This window comes from Carassius carassius, chromosome 17 (genome assembly GCF_963082965.1).
Source record: "Carassius carassius chromosome 17, fCarCar2.1, whole genome shotgun sequence".
Lineage (NCBI taxonomy): Eukaryota > Metazoa > Chordata > Actinopteri > Cypriniformes > Cyprinidae > Carassius > Carassius carassius.
Window position 1 is genome coordinate 14,416,424 of NC_081771.1, and position 17,223 is coordinate 14,433,646.

Genomic DNA, 17,223 nt, shown 5'->3' on the forward strand with positions numbered 1-17,223 from the left:
CAAGCAGCTGTATGTCATGTTCATTCTCATTTTGGTTTGTTGCTATGCAACTGTTTAATTCAACGACACCCTTTTCCTGTGTTGAAGTCAATCAAGAATTGATCTTTTATGCAGGTTACAGTGTTTGTGAAGACATGATTGCTTATGACCTATGAAATGCCTTTTGGACAATCTCCTGATGCGTCATGACATTTCATGAACAGATGTTTTGCATGATAAACTGATGTGTAGATCAATGGTTTATTTTTATATGATTTGTCACACAATTTTACATCAATATTGCAGTCTTATTATTGTACGTCTGAACATACATTGTGTTGACATTATAAAAGCCTCTTAAAGAAACAGCTTGGTTAAAAGTCGTTTCTTTTTCAAAGTGTTCTGTTATGATCTCATGTCAGTGTACATCATTAATATATTTCAAAGGTTCTGTTATTTTTGTTATCTATAATATTTAAGTTAGCTGCTCTTTTATTATATGCCATAAACAGACCTCAAATTAACATTACAATCATGGTTATTGCAGAGTGTATCACATATGCCACCAGAAGAGGGCAGTGTAGTGTTAGTTTAATTTCAAACATCAGGCTCCCTTACGAAAATTAACCATGGTTTTAATATAGCCTAGTAAAGTGAAGTAACCATGTTTTTTGGTGATTGATCAGGTTTTAATACTGATACCATGACTAAACTATGGTTAGTGTAGTAATGTTTGGTATACCATGGTTTAAATATAATGACCATGGTCTTTTGACTTCATTTGTAGTAAAACCATGGTTAATATTCATAAGGGATATTCTGTGGATAAGCTCACTGACTGTAGGATGCTTGTCTTGTTTTATATACTTGTTTTGACAACACTTGTGAGGACCAAATGACCTCACATTGTGAAATACTTTTGACAAGCCACTAGTGAGGACATTTTGCTGGTCCTCACTATTTAAAAGGCTTATAAATCAGCCAAACAATGTTTAGTCTAGTCTAGTGTAAAATCTTTTGGAGATGTCCTCATTAATAAACATGGTAAACAAATACAAAATAAGGTTATAATATATAATATATAACTAGCTGTTTACTGCATATAATAAAAAAATGCAAGAAGTCTATGCAATGTACCCATTTAGCTAAATGTGTGTGTCTGCATGTGAATGTTTTACATTATAGTACTGCACGCATTTCAAAGGTGCGTCAAACAATTTTCCTTGGCACTGGATAAACAAATCTTTTCAAAAGACTAACAAGTCCAGCATGTTTGCCAAAAGAAAAAGAATAGAAATTATGTGTGCATGACTTTATGATTACTCCCATAAAGACTCAGTCTCAACCAGGAGAAGAAAAAAAAACCTTGCGACCTTGAACACAGAACATTCATCATTCAGAGGAGGGGGGTTTGATGTCGGGAATGTTTTTGATCAGTTCTGCTCTCCGGTTTCTTATCTGGAATGGTCCCAGGCTCTGGAATGCCATGTGAAGTTATAAATCCACACCAGGGCAATGTGTGTCAAAGTACCATTTATGAGAGAAAAATATAACAATATAATAGGATTTTAACAATAGGCTACATATTATTCAAAATATTTATTATTAAGAAGATAAAGAATAAACATAGAGGGAAAAAACGTGGGGATGCTCATCTTTTTTTTTAATTGAACATAGTTAAACATATTAATGATATAATAGAATTCATATTATACATGGTTACAATGACCCATGGTATGATTTTCAAATAGTAGGGCTGTGTAAATGACAGACAATGGTTATGACTGGGCCTGGCTTTGGATAAAACCTCATAATAGCAGATGGGATCCAGGTGTGCAGTTGGTGATGGGCCAGGGGTGGATCTGGGCACAACAAGAGCCAGCAAACCTCAGGATGGGCTTGTAAGGTGTGGTTGAGAAAAGGGATAGAACATGGAATATGGAAATTATGTATAAATGTAGTGAATATAGTTACATATAATTAAATGACAGGATAAACAGTTGAGTCTTCTGTGTCTGCTGAGACTCAAACATTGTTAGGATATTCCAAATGTTAAGAACCATTTGAACAAATCATTTACATGTTAACATGCAATATTTAGTCTTTTTAAATTTCATGCAAACGCACCAAAATAGTTTTTTGCTAAGTCAAAATAAATATGTTCTATTCATTCCCCAATTTTTGAGAGCGGGCGGAATAGGCATATCGAGTTATTTGGATGATTGGCTGGTCTTGGCCCAGTCAAAGGATTTGCTCAACAGCCACAAATGCGTTCTGTTCCTTCACATGAAGAGTTTAGGTCTCTGTGTGGACAAACAAAAAAGCGTGTTACGCCCCAGCCAGTCAATCATGGATCTGGAGGTGCAGTTGAACTGAATCTCGATGAGAGCGCATTCAGGGTGGGCCATCATGTGGCACTGAAGGAATATCAGAGGCTCTTGGGATGGGTGGTGACAGTGTGTTACCTCAGTCTCCTCTATATGTGCCTTCTCCAGATATGGCTGAAAACACAAGTATCGAGAAGGGAATGGAAAATGGACCATGCCCGCTTTGTGGTCACTTGCAGGTGCTTGTACGCGATGAAACCATGGCAGAACCCCTACCCATTCTTATTTACCCATGCAATTTAATACCAATTTAATTCGCAATTTAATACGAATATCAATATATGGTGTAATAGAGGAATAATGTACACATATGATTTGCATATGACAAATATTTAATTTAACTGAAATAATTTGCATTCTCCATATTACTTTAATGAGTGGGTATCTAAAATGAATATGTCCCAAATAAAACTTGCTCCTAAAGTAAGATCTTGGCAATTAAACATTCTGACAAGCAAAGTGAATTGTATTCTAATTTGAGAGTTTTAGACTAAAAACTCATGTTTAAAGATGGAATACACTACATAACTTTTAACATTTATTTTGTAAATGGTTACAGGACATCAAACACTAAATGACCGAAGATCACACACTGCTACACTTTCACATAATTAAAAAAAAAAAAACTCATCCAGAAATGCACACCTTGTTGCTAGAAGACATGTGACAAATGAAAATATGTGTTCAGTGTGTTCTAAAATCACCTCAAAATATCAAACATGTTTCATATACTCCAAATGAATGGAATCATAGTCTGAAGCTAAAAATCAAGGTCTCTGTAAAGTCTAATAGTGTATTCCAGCCTTTAGTCAAAATGTCAAACATTGGGTCAGATGAAGCTAAATGCTGTATGTCAATCTTATTCCTCAATTTGCTATTACATTCTCAGGTTATCATTGACTATACAGCATGTAGCTAGAATGCCAAGCTTCTGCACACACACCAGGTAAAGTCCAAGAACTTTGTCACTTCACAACCTCACCCAAATAAAATATAGATGAAGGCCTAAAATTTTGATGAGCCTCCAAACCATAACTTGTCAGTCCTGTGAGCATTCAAAATAATCCTTTAAGTCTCCTCTCGGTTAAGCTTCTCTTGTTTTTACAGGAGACAGTGAGAAACAACAAATCTTTCTGTTATGAGTAAGCATGATTATGAGATTAAGAGAAAACATTAGCATAGTGCCAACCAATGTTACAGATTAAATATGTTTTGAAAACAAGCCATGCTAATGTTTTACATCCCTATAAAATTAATGTCAGTGGAGTCCAATGGTTTTGGACCCCAATAGCTGCTTTTCCACTTGTCGGGCCAGTGCTTTCAATGGGCCAGGGGGCTAATAGCCTTTATATTCACTCATTTGACCCAAATGTTTTTTTGTTTTTTTTTTCTTCAAATTATCTTCTGTTTTCACAGGAGAAAATCATACAGATGTGCATTGACATGAGGGTGAGTAAAATATGACAAGTGTGTCATTTTTGGGTGTACTATCCCTTAAAAACAATTGAAACTGGTATTATAAAGTCTTGATATCTTATTTTGTATATTAATTTAAGTAAATGTGTAGTTAGGATTTTTAAACATTTATCTTGAAAATCAGACAAAAATAATAAAGAATATTTTTAGTGTTCTAGTGAAATCACAAAACAAACTGGAAATGAATTTGAGCCTGCTTATAATAGACACCCACTTTTCTACAATGGTAATTTTGGTTTATTTTCATTAAAAAAAATTCTATAATTGATTTGTAAAGCAATATGACGTCCATGTCCTATTTAAACTAGATTTTAAATCTGTAAATTAAGTTTTGCTTTCTCTAAGGAAAGCACCAGTCTTTTGGTTTTTAGTACAACAAGTTCTCCCTCAAGAGTTGACCAACATCAGTTACGTTGCAGTTTGGTGTTACATCATACATTACATCAGCTCTCTATTCCTTCCAAGCCACTGTGGTTAAACCATGGGAAGTCAACATGTGACAGGTAACCTGCAGACGATCAGTTGCTCAGCTGTTCCTCACAGTGCTACTTTAGAGGAACATCTTTAACCTGCCTGTAAGCTTCATCGGTCAGTAGTATAGTTCTTTTGAGCTTGCATAGGGATGTGTGCGAATAGTGAATGTGAATATTTTGAGTGTTTGTCTGTGCTTAAAGATATGATATATGGGTTCTGATGAAATAGTGAGTCATAATAATGAAAACATTCTATATTAAATTGCTTCCATTTGTCAGTCTGGTAAAGAAGGCATATTTTCACAAATATGAAAGAGCAACAACAGAAAACCAAAGAGTTGGAGGACAGAGAAAAAAATCATAAATTCCTAAACATGGATTAATCAAATTATAGCATCCACCATAATGATCTTAGTCAGGGTAGACATATTCTATATTAAATCATATATCTTATTCTGACTCTGATTAATATCATACCGTATTTGTCTTAAGGCAAGACTATAACAAGACTTTTGCAAAGATTTTGCACCAATTTGATGCTAGTCAATGCTAATTGCCAAAAGTCAGAGCCAGTCTATAGATTTTATGCAGTAGGAGTTGACATTTCTCCGAAAATAGTGTATAGTGTATGATGGGCACAGACTTTTTTAAGTGTCAAACATTGATTCCATCCAGTCATTGAGATCAAATGTGTTGATATTTTTATTTCTGTGATTAATTGGCATTGAATGACCATGTCACACTAAACAAAAACTGCCAATGTTGGCCTACGATGAAATTATCAAAATGGTCTCCAATGGCAAAACCGTGGCCAAAATTTCACAGTGTCGGCCAGAAAATGCAATATTTCTTCAGTGTTGTGAAGCCGAGTACAGAGGACACAAAGCACATTCAGGTGGACATAATCAAAGAGCATCTGAGAGCTGATGTGCCCTTGTTCCAGGATAAAAGGCAGAGTGATGGGAGAGAGAGAGAGAGAGAGAGAGAGAGAGAGAGAGAGAGAGAGAATGAAATGCTGGTGTAAAGTTACTTAGTTTTTTCTCCTGGGCCCTCACTCTTATCTATTCCCACCATCTCTTTCTCTTTCTCGCTCACATTCTCTCTCCCTCTTTCCTGCATACAAATCCTCAATTGTCAGGGTACGTGTGAACTGTTGTTTCAGAGCGGACGACAGCCAGTTGACCCCTGGACAAAGAAGAGCAGTGTCCGGAGCATGGTGCTCTGATCTTAAGCAGTACAGATGAACAGAAAGTCTTCTGACTTCCTCAAGTGGCCAGTCTTCTTTATTAAGACCTCAGGGTATGTTTCTAACCATTATTTCTGTGGCTCTGTTAGCTAAATGACAGCTATCAAAAGTACTGTTGGATGTTTTAATGTATTTAAATAATGGAATTTTATTGACAGCAGTTTGAATGTCATGAATTAATAATCATGATTTAATAAAAGAAGACATATTTTACAACAATTACGAGATGCATAATTACATTTTATTAAACGGCACAAATTATGAGATGCAAGAAATTTAAAGAGAGCCAGTACTTGAGTTTTGGCCAAGAATTTCCAGTGATATAAGGATGATTTAAGGCTTTCCAACCACTAGGTAGCATTGTCACAATTGTATTTACCATGCTTTCGACATATCCATATCTTTGGTAAAATACAGTATTATACAATAATTTAAAAACAAATGTTGAAAAGCAACATGACTGACCTTGGAACCACATATTAACTAGCTTACACAGATAATGTAGACATTGGACATTTGTGGTTTCCAAAGTTTCAGTGAACACAATACAGCTTGGATTACTGCAATTTGGCAGCACAATGGAAGAAGAAAGTCTAATGAGAAGAGCTGTTTCATCTGGGAGTATCAGGCTGAAGAATAGTCACAGCTAACAGCGTACGTATCCATTATCAGTGCATTCATCCTCTCAGTCTTCTAGAGGAGAAAAACAACATGATGCTCTTTAATGTCTTCTGTGTGCTTTTGGGGTTCATGAGTAATTCGGAATGCGCTCACTCAATCCACTTTTTCTTCACTGTTAATGTTTTTTTTTTACTTTCTATCATCTTCTTATTGTCGCTGCCAATTTCCCTCTCTCTTCTTCTCTCCCCCTGTCTCCCTCCTCTCTTTCTGTTACTCCTATACTTGAATGTATGTTTCCACTCAGCCCAAAATTCTTTCCAATTCTAAGGCCTATTCCCCCAGGCTAAAAGGAGGGGCCTGATCTGGGGCCAGTTTTCAATGACCTGGATCAGCGTGTTCCTGCATACTCTCCTTTCTTTTACAGAATAGTCCATATACTATTACATAACAACATCCTCTTGAGTTACAGACTCAGACGTTGTTCCCACCTGTACAGCACTTAATTATTGGAAAGGTCTGTCTTTGGTTCTGTTGTTGGATTTGTTTTATCAGACTGCTGGTTCTTCATTCAGATTTTGTGTACAAGCCATTTATAGGTTCGGTTAACAATACACAGAACTAATTATAAGATTAACCTAAATTCAGACATCATGTGCCTATAGAAACCTCCCGAACTTTCAATCACCTTTCTCAGGAATCAAATACTCTGACACAAAAGGCTTAATGTGCAACAGACATTGTATCCTCAGTCACTCTAGTCCTGGCAGTCTGCCCAGTCCAAAAAGCCAAAGCCTCCAGGAAAGCATCCTATATGGGGCTGGTTTTTACGTTAGCTTTAAATTATTGTCACTGAGGAAATGTTCCAACCTGAAGATTTACAGGACACCTGTAGAGAAAGGGCTGTTTTCTAATACATTAATATGGTTTGAATCTTTGAGTGTGTTCTGTGTTTCTTAGTTGCAGTTTAACGGATGTGAGTGACAGCAGATTCTGTGCTTTATAATTTGTGAGATTTTAAGACAGAAATATTGTTTGTAGCCAGTGCAACTCTGTGTAATTGGAGATCTTCACATCTTGAACACATATGGCTAAGAGCACTAATTTTAATGACAGAGCAGCACTATTAAAAAATGAACTTCTGAGCTCTCATAAATGAGCTGCACAGAAACCTTAAATATAAGTACTGCATTAAATTCAGTCATTTACTCTTCCTCATGTTGATCGAAACCTGTATGACTGGCTTTAACCTGGAAAACCACAAAAGGAAGCAAAACGTTGATCCTGTTTGCATATAAGGCACAAGTGTTTTTTTTTTCAGTGATGCCAAATGTCATTATTTCTCATGGCAACATGTATTCCTTTGATTGGTGGAGTTGTCCGCATCAGGATTTTGAATAGTGTTATGGGTATGAAAGACGATTTGTTTAAACCTACTTTGAAATCACTCTGACTTGTGGCTTTTATGGAAGCATATATCATCGCTTAACAATCTCAGAGCTCATGGAAGACCTGTCTTGAAAGGTTTATACGTTATCTCAAATACATTTCTCTATGGAGAAAATGAAGGAGGTTTTTATTACACTCTGTAGAGCCTGATTTCATTGCTATATTCTCACTACAGCATATTTACATCTGAAATTCATAACCATACCATCATCTTCCTCATTTTGGATTTACTATCATCTTTCACAATATTATCTTGCTAAAGTTCTGCGTAAAATGGAAATAACATTCAATATGCTGGGTTTTTTGGGGGGGGGGGGGGATAGGGGGGGTACAGAACCAGATTCAGTTTCACTCATTTGTAAAAAGGCAGGAATAAGGTTGTCATAGCAACGCTGGTAGGTTTAAACTCCCCCCAAATTCCCCCTTGAAACGAAAATAAAAAGAGTATAAAACATAATAGAGCCATGGTACCATTTATTTTTGAGTGCAAAACTCTCTGGAAAGGCTTGGTCCTTTTATATTCGGTGGTTCGCAGGCTCAGCGAGAGTTCAGGTTTTAAAGATGCCTGCTTGAATCACACCCATCTGCTCATTATTTAGCCCTAGTTTTACGGCTGGCTCAAATTAAAAACTAATAGTGGCTACTCCCAGACTTCCGGTCCATGGTTCCTCCAAGACTTATGCTGTGTCCGAAATCAAATTGGTCCTCTGTAGGTACCACATTTGTATAAGAACTTACTTTGTGGCCACTAAAAACATTGTGTTCCATGTAGTATGAACGTGTGTAGTATAAATCACATTCGCCTGGCTTCCATTATAGATTTTTGCGATATTTTAGAAATGTTGATAAAAAATCTATTGCGAATTGTATTTGTCGATTTTATGCGACTAAGATGTAATTTTTTCCTCTTGCCATAAGTCATGGTGATGTATATATATATATATTTTTTTTTTTAATATATTTTTATATATGCATATTTTATATATGCATGCATGTATCTTTAGTGAAGATTTTATACTTTAGAGCGGTCAAGTATGAGGCACTGGAGGTTATAGTACATTAAAGAATGATCATGTGACTTTTATGTACGCCAAGTGACCTGTAAATGTGAAGAAAATCCGTTGCAGTTTGGTGTTATATTTCTTTTTCGAATTGCCTGAAAAACCACCTCATGTAAGTGTAAAAACTTTTTTTGTGATTTATGGGAGTTTTTGTGAAATTGATGTTTTTCCATTAGGTGTATTTCCAATTCACAATTTCAGTTTGCTCAATTTGAAGGGTTATGGAAATACAGCTACTGTCATGTGACCTATGATGATAGGTGTGTTGCTTCACTGCCATCGAAAACTCCTCTCATGTGTCCTCATAGTTCTTTGATTGCACTTTGGAAATTTCGACAGACAGTAGTAGTAAGACACCCAGGTAAATCTGGCCTAATGTTTATTTTAACCTACTACATTACAGGGAAGTAGGATATTGTGTTGGTGGAATTGTGTAGAATAGTATAGTGTAGAATAGCCCCACCCACAGTTAAATCTCATTGGTCCAAATTTCTACTTTTCATTACTGTAAATTAAATATTAAATGTCTTACGATTAGGTGTGAATTTGCCACAAACATACTGCTTTTTGTTGGAAATGTGTCACATTGTGCTCATTGTTATTAGAAGACTGAACATTTCTTTAACATAACACACTGGAAAACTGCACTTTCCTTATTAAATATTGTTGTAAACCGAAACAACTTGTTTCTTGCAGGTTTCTATCAAGTCTTCAGATATTCTTGGAGAGAGTAGAGTGAACACCAATGGGCCACTGAACCCCATGAGAAGAGGACCTGTTTCAAGAAAAGGTCATGTAAAGGAATGTGGCCCCTTGTGGGATCAGAGTTTTTTTTTTGTAATGGTGCAGTCCATTGGTTTACACTGTTTTAAATGCACAGCAGAACTAAAAACAATCAAACACGTTCTTTCTCTTTGTCTTTTGTTGCTCGGTGGGAACCAAAACAGAGACTAGTTTAAATTAAGAAACAGTGTTCCTCAAGCTTTGAAATCTGTGGAGAACCACTAATTTAGAGCACAGTTGTCGTCAAATCTTTAATACTATATTCAACAAGCAGCAGTATAGTGTGCAAATCATGCATGCTCTTGCTCTCCTTTTATCACTTCAGACCAGGTGGCTTTGTGGAAGTGGAGACTAATTAGAATTATGTAAATGAAATTATCCTCTGAGTCAAGTTCTCAGCCACTAACTGCTAATCACTATGATTCTTATGTAATTATGTATTTTGCTACAGGTAAATGACATAGCAGGCAAGGGAACATGAACAAACAAGGTTTGAATGTAATGATTTGAATGATTAATGTGATCTGATTGAGTATTGTTCGTAAGTTTTACGTATGTTTTTTTTGGATAATTTTAATATTATATTTGTGTGCACATGCATTTGCTTGAATGGCAGTTGTATAAGATCTGCCATGGCAATAAAGCGCACTAAAATTGTAATAAAAAAAAAAGAGAGAGAGATTTTTGCAGACACATTGCTTCTGCATGAAGATCCAAAGACTGTATTTACAGCTTAAAAATACTGACCACTATGCCGCAGCTTTTTGTTACTGCTAATGAGACTGAAATCTCTCCCGCTGTTTAATGGGGCTAGAAAAATACCGTACTTGTGCACGTTCCTCTGCCTAACCCTGGCCACATACTAAATTACAGCTTGGGCTGGTGTGCACATGTGTATGGACTTAACAAGATGATAAACTAACACAGACATTTAACTCAGCATCACTAAAGAAGAGCACAACATAAGTAAGATATATAAATATGCCACTTATTTCCAATGTATGCAGTACTCATACATTATTCCAAACTCTCAGCCATGTTGGATACGGTCATGAAATTTTCATATGGAACAGTAGAAATGCAAAGCGTGTAGCTCATCTATTCCAGTTTCTGTGCTCTGCAGGCATCAGCAGCAGCAGGAGGAGAAACTGCGGGCTGTGGTGATGCTCCTTTCATCTCCTCTGGCTGTGGATCAAGCAGTGTGTGCTGCCCCCACCCGCACTCACTGCTTCTCTTCCCCCTTCCTCCCTTCATCCTCCACCCAGCTCCTGTCTGGAGAAGGCACTGATGCAGTATCCCAGCGGATTTCATTCATCAGCAGCATATATCCCGATTTTAACCCTCATGTTTGTTGAGATTGACTTTACTTTTTTTTATTTTGTATTTATTTATTTATTGTTTAAAGTCCCAAAGAGGAATCCATATACATTTAAACATTCAAACATAATATATCTATATATGTACATATACATGTGTGTGTATGAAGAGGGACATTTAATATAAATGATACATTATATAAAGAGCTATTAAAGATATATATAACTATATATAACTACAAATATATAACTTACTGGACTAATGTGATTGTTGACGCTTTTGTTAATAAAAGTGAAGTGGCAAATGTTATATGACTCCACATCTGGCTAAGCAGCAAATTTTCTCACAACCACTTTAAAACGGGACCCATCTCAGCTGATCTCATTCATTATCTCTTTGAAGCACTTCATTCAATTTACTGAAACTCAATGAAGCCCTGTTACTCTGTATTGGAAACTAGGGGAAATCTTATATTTAGACACATACTTGTCGAGATTAAAGAGGACAGCTTTTAATTTGACTCAGCTGAAGGCCTTTTTAGATTGCAATTAAAGGGGTTCTTAATTCAGGCCAATTAATCTAAGACTGGGGAGTGATAAATCAGTAAATACAAAGATACCAAACAGACCAGACGAAATTTTACGGTGGTGGGTTTGTTAAGTGCAAGTAAAAATTGAGTCAAAATGACAATCTATTGTTAAATGATTGTATATATCTATATAATAGATAATGTATATATATGTGGTTCTATATATACATACATACATATATATATATATATATATATATATATATATATATATATATATATATACAGTACAGACCAAAAGTTTGGAAACATTACTATTTTTAATGTTTTTGAAAGAAGTTTCTTCTGCTCATCATGCCTGCATTTATTTGATCAAAAATACAGAAAAAACATTAATATTGTGAAATATTATTACAACTTAAAATAATAGTTTTCTATTTGAATATACTTTTAATATACTTTTAATAAATAATTTATTCCTGTGATGCAAAGCTGAATTTTCAGCATCATTACTCATTACATCATTACAGCCTTCAGTGTCACATGTAACATCCAGTCTATCACAAGATCAGTTAGAAATCATTCTAATATTCTGATTTATTATGAGTGTTGGAAACAGTTCTGCTGTCTAATATATTTGATGAATAAAAGGTTAAAAAGAACTGCATTTATTCAAAATAAAAATAGAATCCTAATAATATATATTCTAATAATATATTTTCTTTACTATCACTTTTTATCAATTTAACACATCCTTGCTGAATAAAAGTATTGATTTTATTTAAAAAGAAGAAAGAAATTTTTTTTTACTGACCCCAAATTACTGACCAGTATATAGTGTATATTGTTATTACAAAATATTTATATTTTAAAAACATAGCTTCTTTTTATTTATTTTTTACCTTTTATTCATCAAAGTATCCTAGAAAAGTATCACATGTTCTGAAAAAATATTAAGCAGCAGAACTGTTTCCAACTTTGATAATGAATCATCACATTAGAATGATTTCTAAAGGATCATGTGATAATGATCCTAAAAATTCAGCTTTGCATCACAGAAATAAATGATAATTTAAAGTATAATAAATTTAAAAACAATTATTTTCAATTGTAATAATATATCACAATATTACATTTTTTTCTGTATTTTGATCAAATAAATGCAGGCTTGATGAGCAGAAGAAACTTATTTCAAAAACATTAAAAATAGTAATGTTTCCAAACTTTTGGTCTGTACTGTATATATATAAAGCAAGCCAAACTCTCTAGCAACTTTATAGATTATAAATGTACAAAACTGCATTAAAAACACAAGCTTTATTTAATAAGTATAAATGGAAGAACTGGATTCCACCTTGCACAGTGGACTGCGGCTGATATTTCAATGAAATTCCAGCTCAGTTTGCCAGGTTTTCCAAATCACACCATGCTTATATAAAGCAACTGTTAAAATATTTATGAACACCTATTCTAATTAATTCTCACTCTCTCTCATTAGAATTAATTAGACAAAAAAAACATTTTAAAAAGTTTTAATGACACTAATTCATAATAGATAATGTGGCACAATGATTCATAATTTTTTTTTTAAATGTACGTTTTGGACATAATTCCTATAATTATTTTGAGAGAAACCATAATAAGGAACCTGCTGGTTGCTTTCGTCCAGCAGAACCACTGCATCTTCAGTTGCCCAAAATGAGAGTGTTCTCAACCTCAACCACAGGACAGACCACATTATTATGCATCTTAGCTTTAAATTGCATAAAAAATATAGTGTTTCACAAGTCCATCACACATAGAAAATCACTCAAAGCACAAAACCATTCACTCCCTTACACTTGGAGTTCACCTCACCATTCTCAATATAGGCTCTCTTACCACACTGTTCATCTGACATTTTTGCCATTTTACTTATTTGGGAGACCAGTGCTTTTCTGAGGTTGGCATGCATACATCACAGTAATGCCCCCACAAACCACACGTTCTGTTATGCTCCTGTCCTGCTTTAGCTGAGGCACTGCATTTTTGTAAAACATGCAAGTTTTGCAATAACATGCAGATTCTTAAGCAATATATACAGTATACGTTCAAGAGATTTAAGCCTTGAATGGGTTCTTGATTAACCCTCATGCTGTTTTGCACTGAAAAATTATTAATTGAATTTACACATTTTTTATGGTTGCAATCAACTTATTTTAGCTAGGCTACATTTAAATAAATTAAGCTGACTAACATTTTTTTTATTATTATTAAATCTAGCTAAAATAAAGTCTTTGCAACCACATACCTTAAAAAATGTTGTATCATTTATTTCAGTGTGTGTCTGAAAAAAAAAACTAAAACCCCTTTTGATAGCTCACTCTCATACTTCATCTTGAAATATGAAAAGTGAAAGTGATGTGACATACAGCCAAGTATGGTGACCCATATTCAGAATTAATGCTCTGCATTTAACTCATCCAAACTGCACACACACAGCAGTGAACACACACACATCGTGAACACACACCCGGAACAGTGGGCAGCCATTTATGTTGCGGCACCCAGGGAGCAGTTGGGGGTTTGGTGCCTTGCTCAAGGGCACCTCAGTCGTGGTATTGCTGACCCGAAACTCAAACCCACAACCTAAGGGTTAGGAGTCAAACTCTCTAACCACTAAGCCACGACTTAAAAATTTTAATTTCATTAAGCTGTTCTCGGATTGATATGCACTCATTATTCAATTACTCATTCATTTAGATATTATTGTCCATTATTCATTCATTTAGATATTATTACTCAGTTATTCATTCATTTAGATATAATTTTATCATATTCCATATTCTTCTAATGTTAAATGCAATCATTTTTACAACGTGTTCCAGCAGAATATTTCTTGTGCTATGACATATTGTTTATCATTGACAGCTATAGTTTTGTATGTTATGGTGATTTGGTTGTATATGTAAACCCTAACCATTTAGATTTAGAATCTATTTCAACAAATGATGTTCTGTTTATTAGAAAAAGGTAAAAAAAAAATGCTTCTGAAAATTAGTTGGTCCAAATAGTGCCTCTTCATCACTGACATACAATGTAGCGATACACATTTTTCAGTTATTTATTATAATTTTTAGCTATTGTTTTTTTTAAAGTTGTTTTTTCATTCTATTTTACAACAGGATGTTCTTGATATCAGATTGACCGCAAACACAAATGGCATTACTTTTCTACAATCTTCTTTAAGAAAATAACATAAAAATCACCTTTTTGAAAAGTGCATGTTTACTTTGTGTTAAACAGGCTTAAACCTGTTCAAAAAGTTTAAGGCAAAATAGGAGGTTTTGAATTTTGAAAGTACTTCAAGCGAACAAAACAGGGGCCTCTGGGTCCCAAAACAGCCAGGGAGCCCGTCTCAACATTACAGGGTTAAATCCAAATCCAGCTGCACTGCAGAATCCATGACGGTGTTTGGATGGCGCGGCTCCTGCTTTTCACTCCTATTGTGATGCTCCGGCTCACACACACACACAACACACACACACACGCTCATTCACTTTACCCAGCGCCAACAGCCAAAGAAACTAATGCTGCCCTCTTTACCAGCGTTTGAAGTTTTAAAACTATGCCTTGATGTAATTTAGCAACCCCGCTGGAGTTCGGAAAGTGGGAGAAGTGAAAAGGGAAAGTTGGGAAGTAATCGGTGAAGTTTTTCGCTATCGCCGTGCAGGAGCTCATCGAGCCGTAATGGCGAGTCGTGCGCGGACAGGATCTCGATTCGCTCTCGCGGCGTGGAGCACAAACTCCCGACCACACTGGAATAACCTGGAGATTTCAAAGTGGAGCCTAGTCGCCCTGTTGCTGGTTGTTTGTGGTGGATTGTGTGGTGCGGATAGTGAGTTCTCGATCCTGGAAGAGGCTCAGGTTTTGGCAGTGCAGATGAAGAAGCTGTCTACCCAGGAGCTGGGTGTTCTCACCATGCAGGTAATAAAACACACTTCTAAAACTTTAGCTTCGGGTTTTAATGCACTTTTCTACATTTTTAATCAGTAATATTTTACGGCTATTTAGCTTGCTTTATTTATCTGGAATAAAGTGTGAAATAAAGTGCACGTTATTTATGATAGATGCAATTCCTGTATACTGCCATATACGCTACTAGTGTGCATTTCTTACCTTTATGCTTATTTGACATAGTTTGCATTGTTTATAAAATTTTAAAGCGGTTTATTTCAGAGTAATTTGGACTTTAAAAACATGTTCCGGTAAAGACAGCCTTTACAATTGCACGTTTATTGATTGATTGTTTCTAGTCATGCTTGCGTGCATCCATTCATTTAAAGGCTTTATATGATATGAATGCACAGATTTAAAACTGCATCTGAAAGATTTGTTTACTTTTCTCCGTGTCGTTAGTTTCCTAATCAGAAACATCTGCAGTATTCTATTAGTTTCTCCAGTCAATGTATGATCATATCTGCATTTTATAAATAGATAGTATATGGCCTAGCTACATTTATTTCCCTAACTTACAAAATACTTCTTATTTTAAAAATAGAAGCGTATATGTCTCATTTACTACTGCAGCTTTTTATATCAATGTGGAATAATTTGGTTAATTTTAAATTTTTATTTATAAGTATTTAACCGTGTGTTTTTGTAAATACAGACCATTAAATGCTCTATACAATGATCTGGCGCCACCAGAATCAGGCAGATTATGTATACACCGTGGTGCGTGTGAAATGCATACCAATTTCACACTAATTATATGTTTTATGAGCTAACCCTCCGTCGTAAAGTTTCAAGCTCGATATGCGAATATTATAAAGCAGAAACATCTTTCTTTGACAGTCCTCGTGTATTACGATTACACAAAACGGTGTTTTCGGAACAAATGGTAAATTCAGTTTGTGGTGCTGTGATGTGTTGGTGTAAACGCGCGCGCAGAGGTGGACAGTAGGGGGCAAGGCCCAAATGGCCTTTCATCTGTGCCACACTATACTGCTGTCTTAGCTCCTCCTTTTTTCTTTGTCACACTCAGATGTTAATAATCTCCCTCTAGCTCTCTGTCTCACACACAATATTTTCCCCCTCTCTCTCTCTCTCTCTCCCAACTCCATTTGGATTTACAACTGGTTGTAAATCAAATGAACGAATTACTCATGCAGTCACATTTACAAATTGGCAACCTCCACAGAATATCTGTTGTTTAGATCAATTTTTCTTCTCTTGCATTGAGCCATGTATTTAGCTAGAGTAATTTCCCACAAACTAGACTGTCTGCTTCCAGTTTAAATATTCCTGTGCCCATAAAAACATATCTGACCTCATGTGTCTACGAACTCTTTTGCACCTGCATCCTAGCTTTGATTCAAGGCCTACACCAGTGTTTGATGTATCTTTTTTTATTGTAATTATTTCTGTTCAAGATGTCATCTTTTTTCATTCATACATCAATATGTATGTATCATGGTTTACAACTGATGAGCACAGTTTAATAAAAAAAATGTTTAATACATTATATAAAAAAATGTTTTGTTATCAGTTCCTTAAGATGGGTTGCTCATGTAAAACCTGTTAAGTGTACTGAGGGTTGTAAATGTCATTTCGTCTTAGGTATATTTGCTTTTTTTATTTGCAGTATTTCACTTCAGGCTTCTCTGAGCTCCCTCTGTTTGTCCATCAGACTGGTGGCTGTGGTTTAAGTTGAGGCTGTTTTAACTGAGGCCTCCTAATTGAATAATGATGGTAATTTTGAATCAGTGTGTGTAAAAAGTAATAGAGACGGGCTAGGGGATTGATTATGCAGACTCGGCTGATCCTCTGGTGCTTGTCATGTCTTATTTTCTGTACCCTGCCACGTCTATAAACATAATCAATATCAAATCTAATAGCTGATTGTCACTGTGATATGATTGTA

At 35.3% G+C, this 17,223-nt stretch overlaps 1 protein-coding gene and 1 long non-coding RNA gene across 2 annotated transcripts in view; one reads left to right on the forward strand and one right to left on the reverse strand.

Moving 5' to 3' along the window:
- LOC132161174 (uncharacterized) overlaps positions 1 to 17,223 on the reverse strand; it is a 410,674-nt gene that overhangs the window by 113,758 nt on the left and 279,693 nt on the right. The gene's annotated exons all lie outside the window — the stretch shown is intronic.
- The window catches only part of cachd1 (cache domain containing 1), a 70,973-nt gene continuing 68,579 nt past the window's right edge, over positions 14,830 to 17,223 (forward strand). The window contains exon 1 of the mRNA XM_059571007.1: positions 14,830 to 15,284. Coding sequence (XP_059426990.1) covers positions 15,048 to 15,284 — 237 coding nt within the window. The 5' untranslated portion in view covers positions 14,830 to 15,047. The remainder of the gene's footprint in view (positions 15,285 to 17,223) is intronic.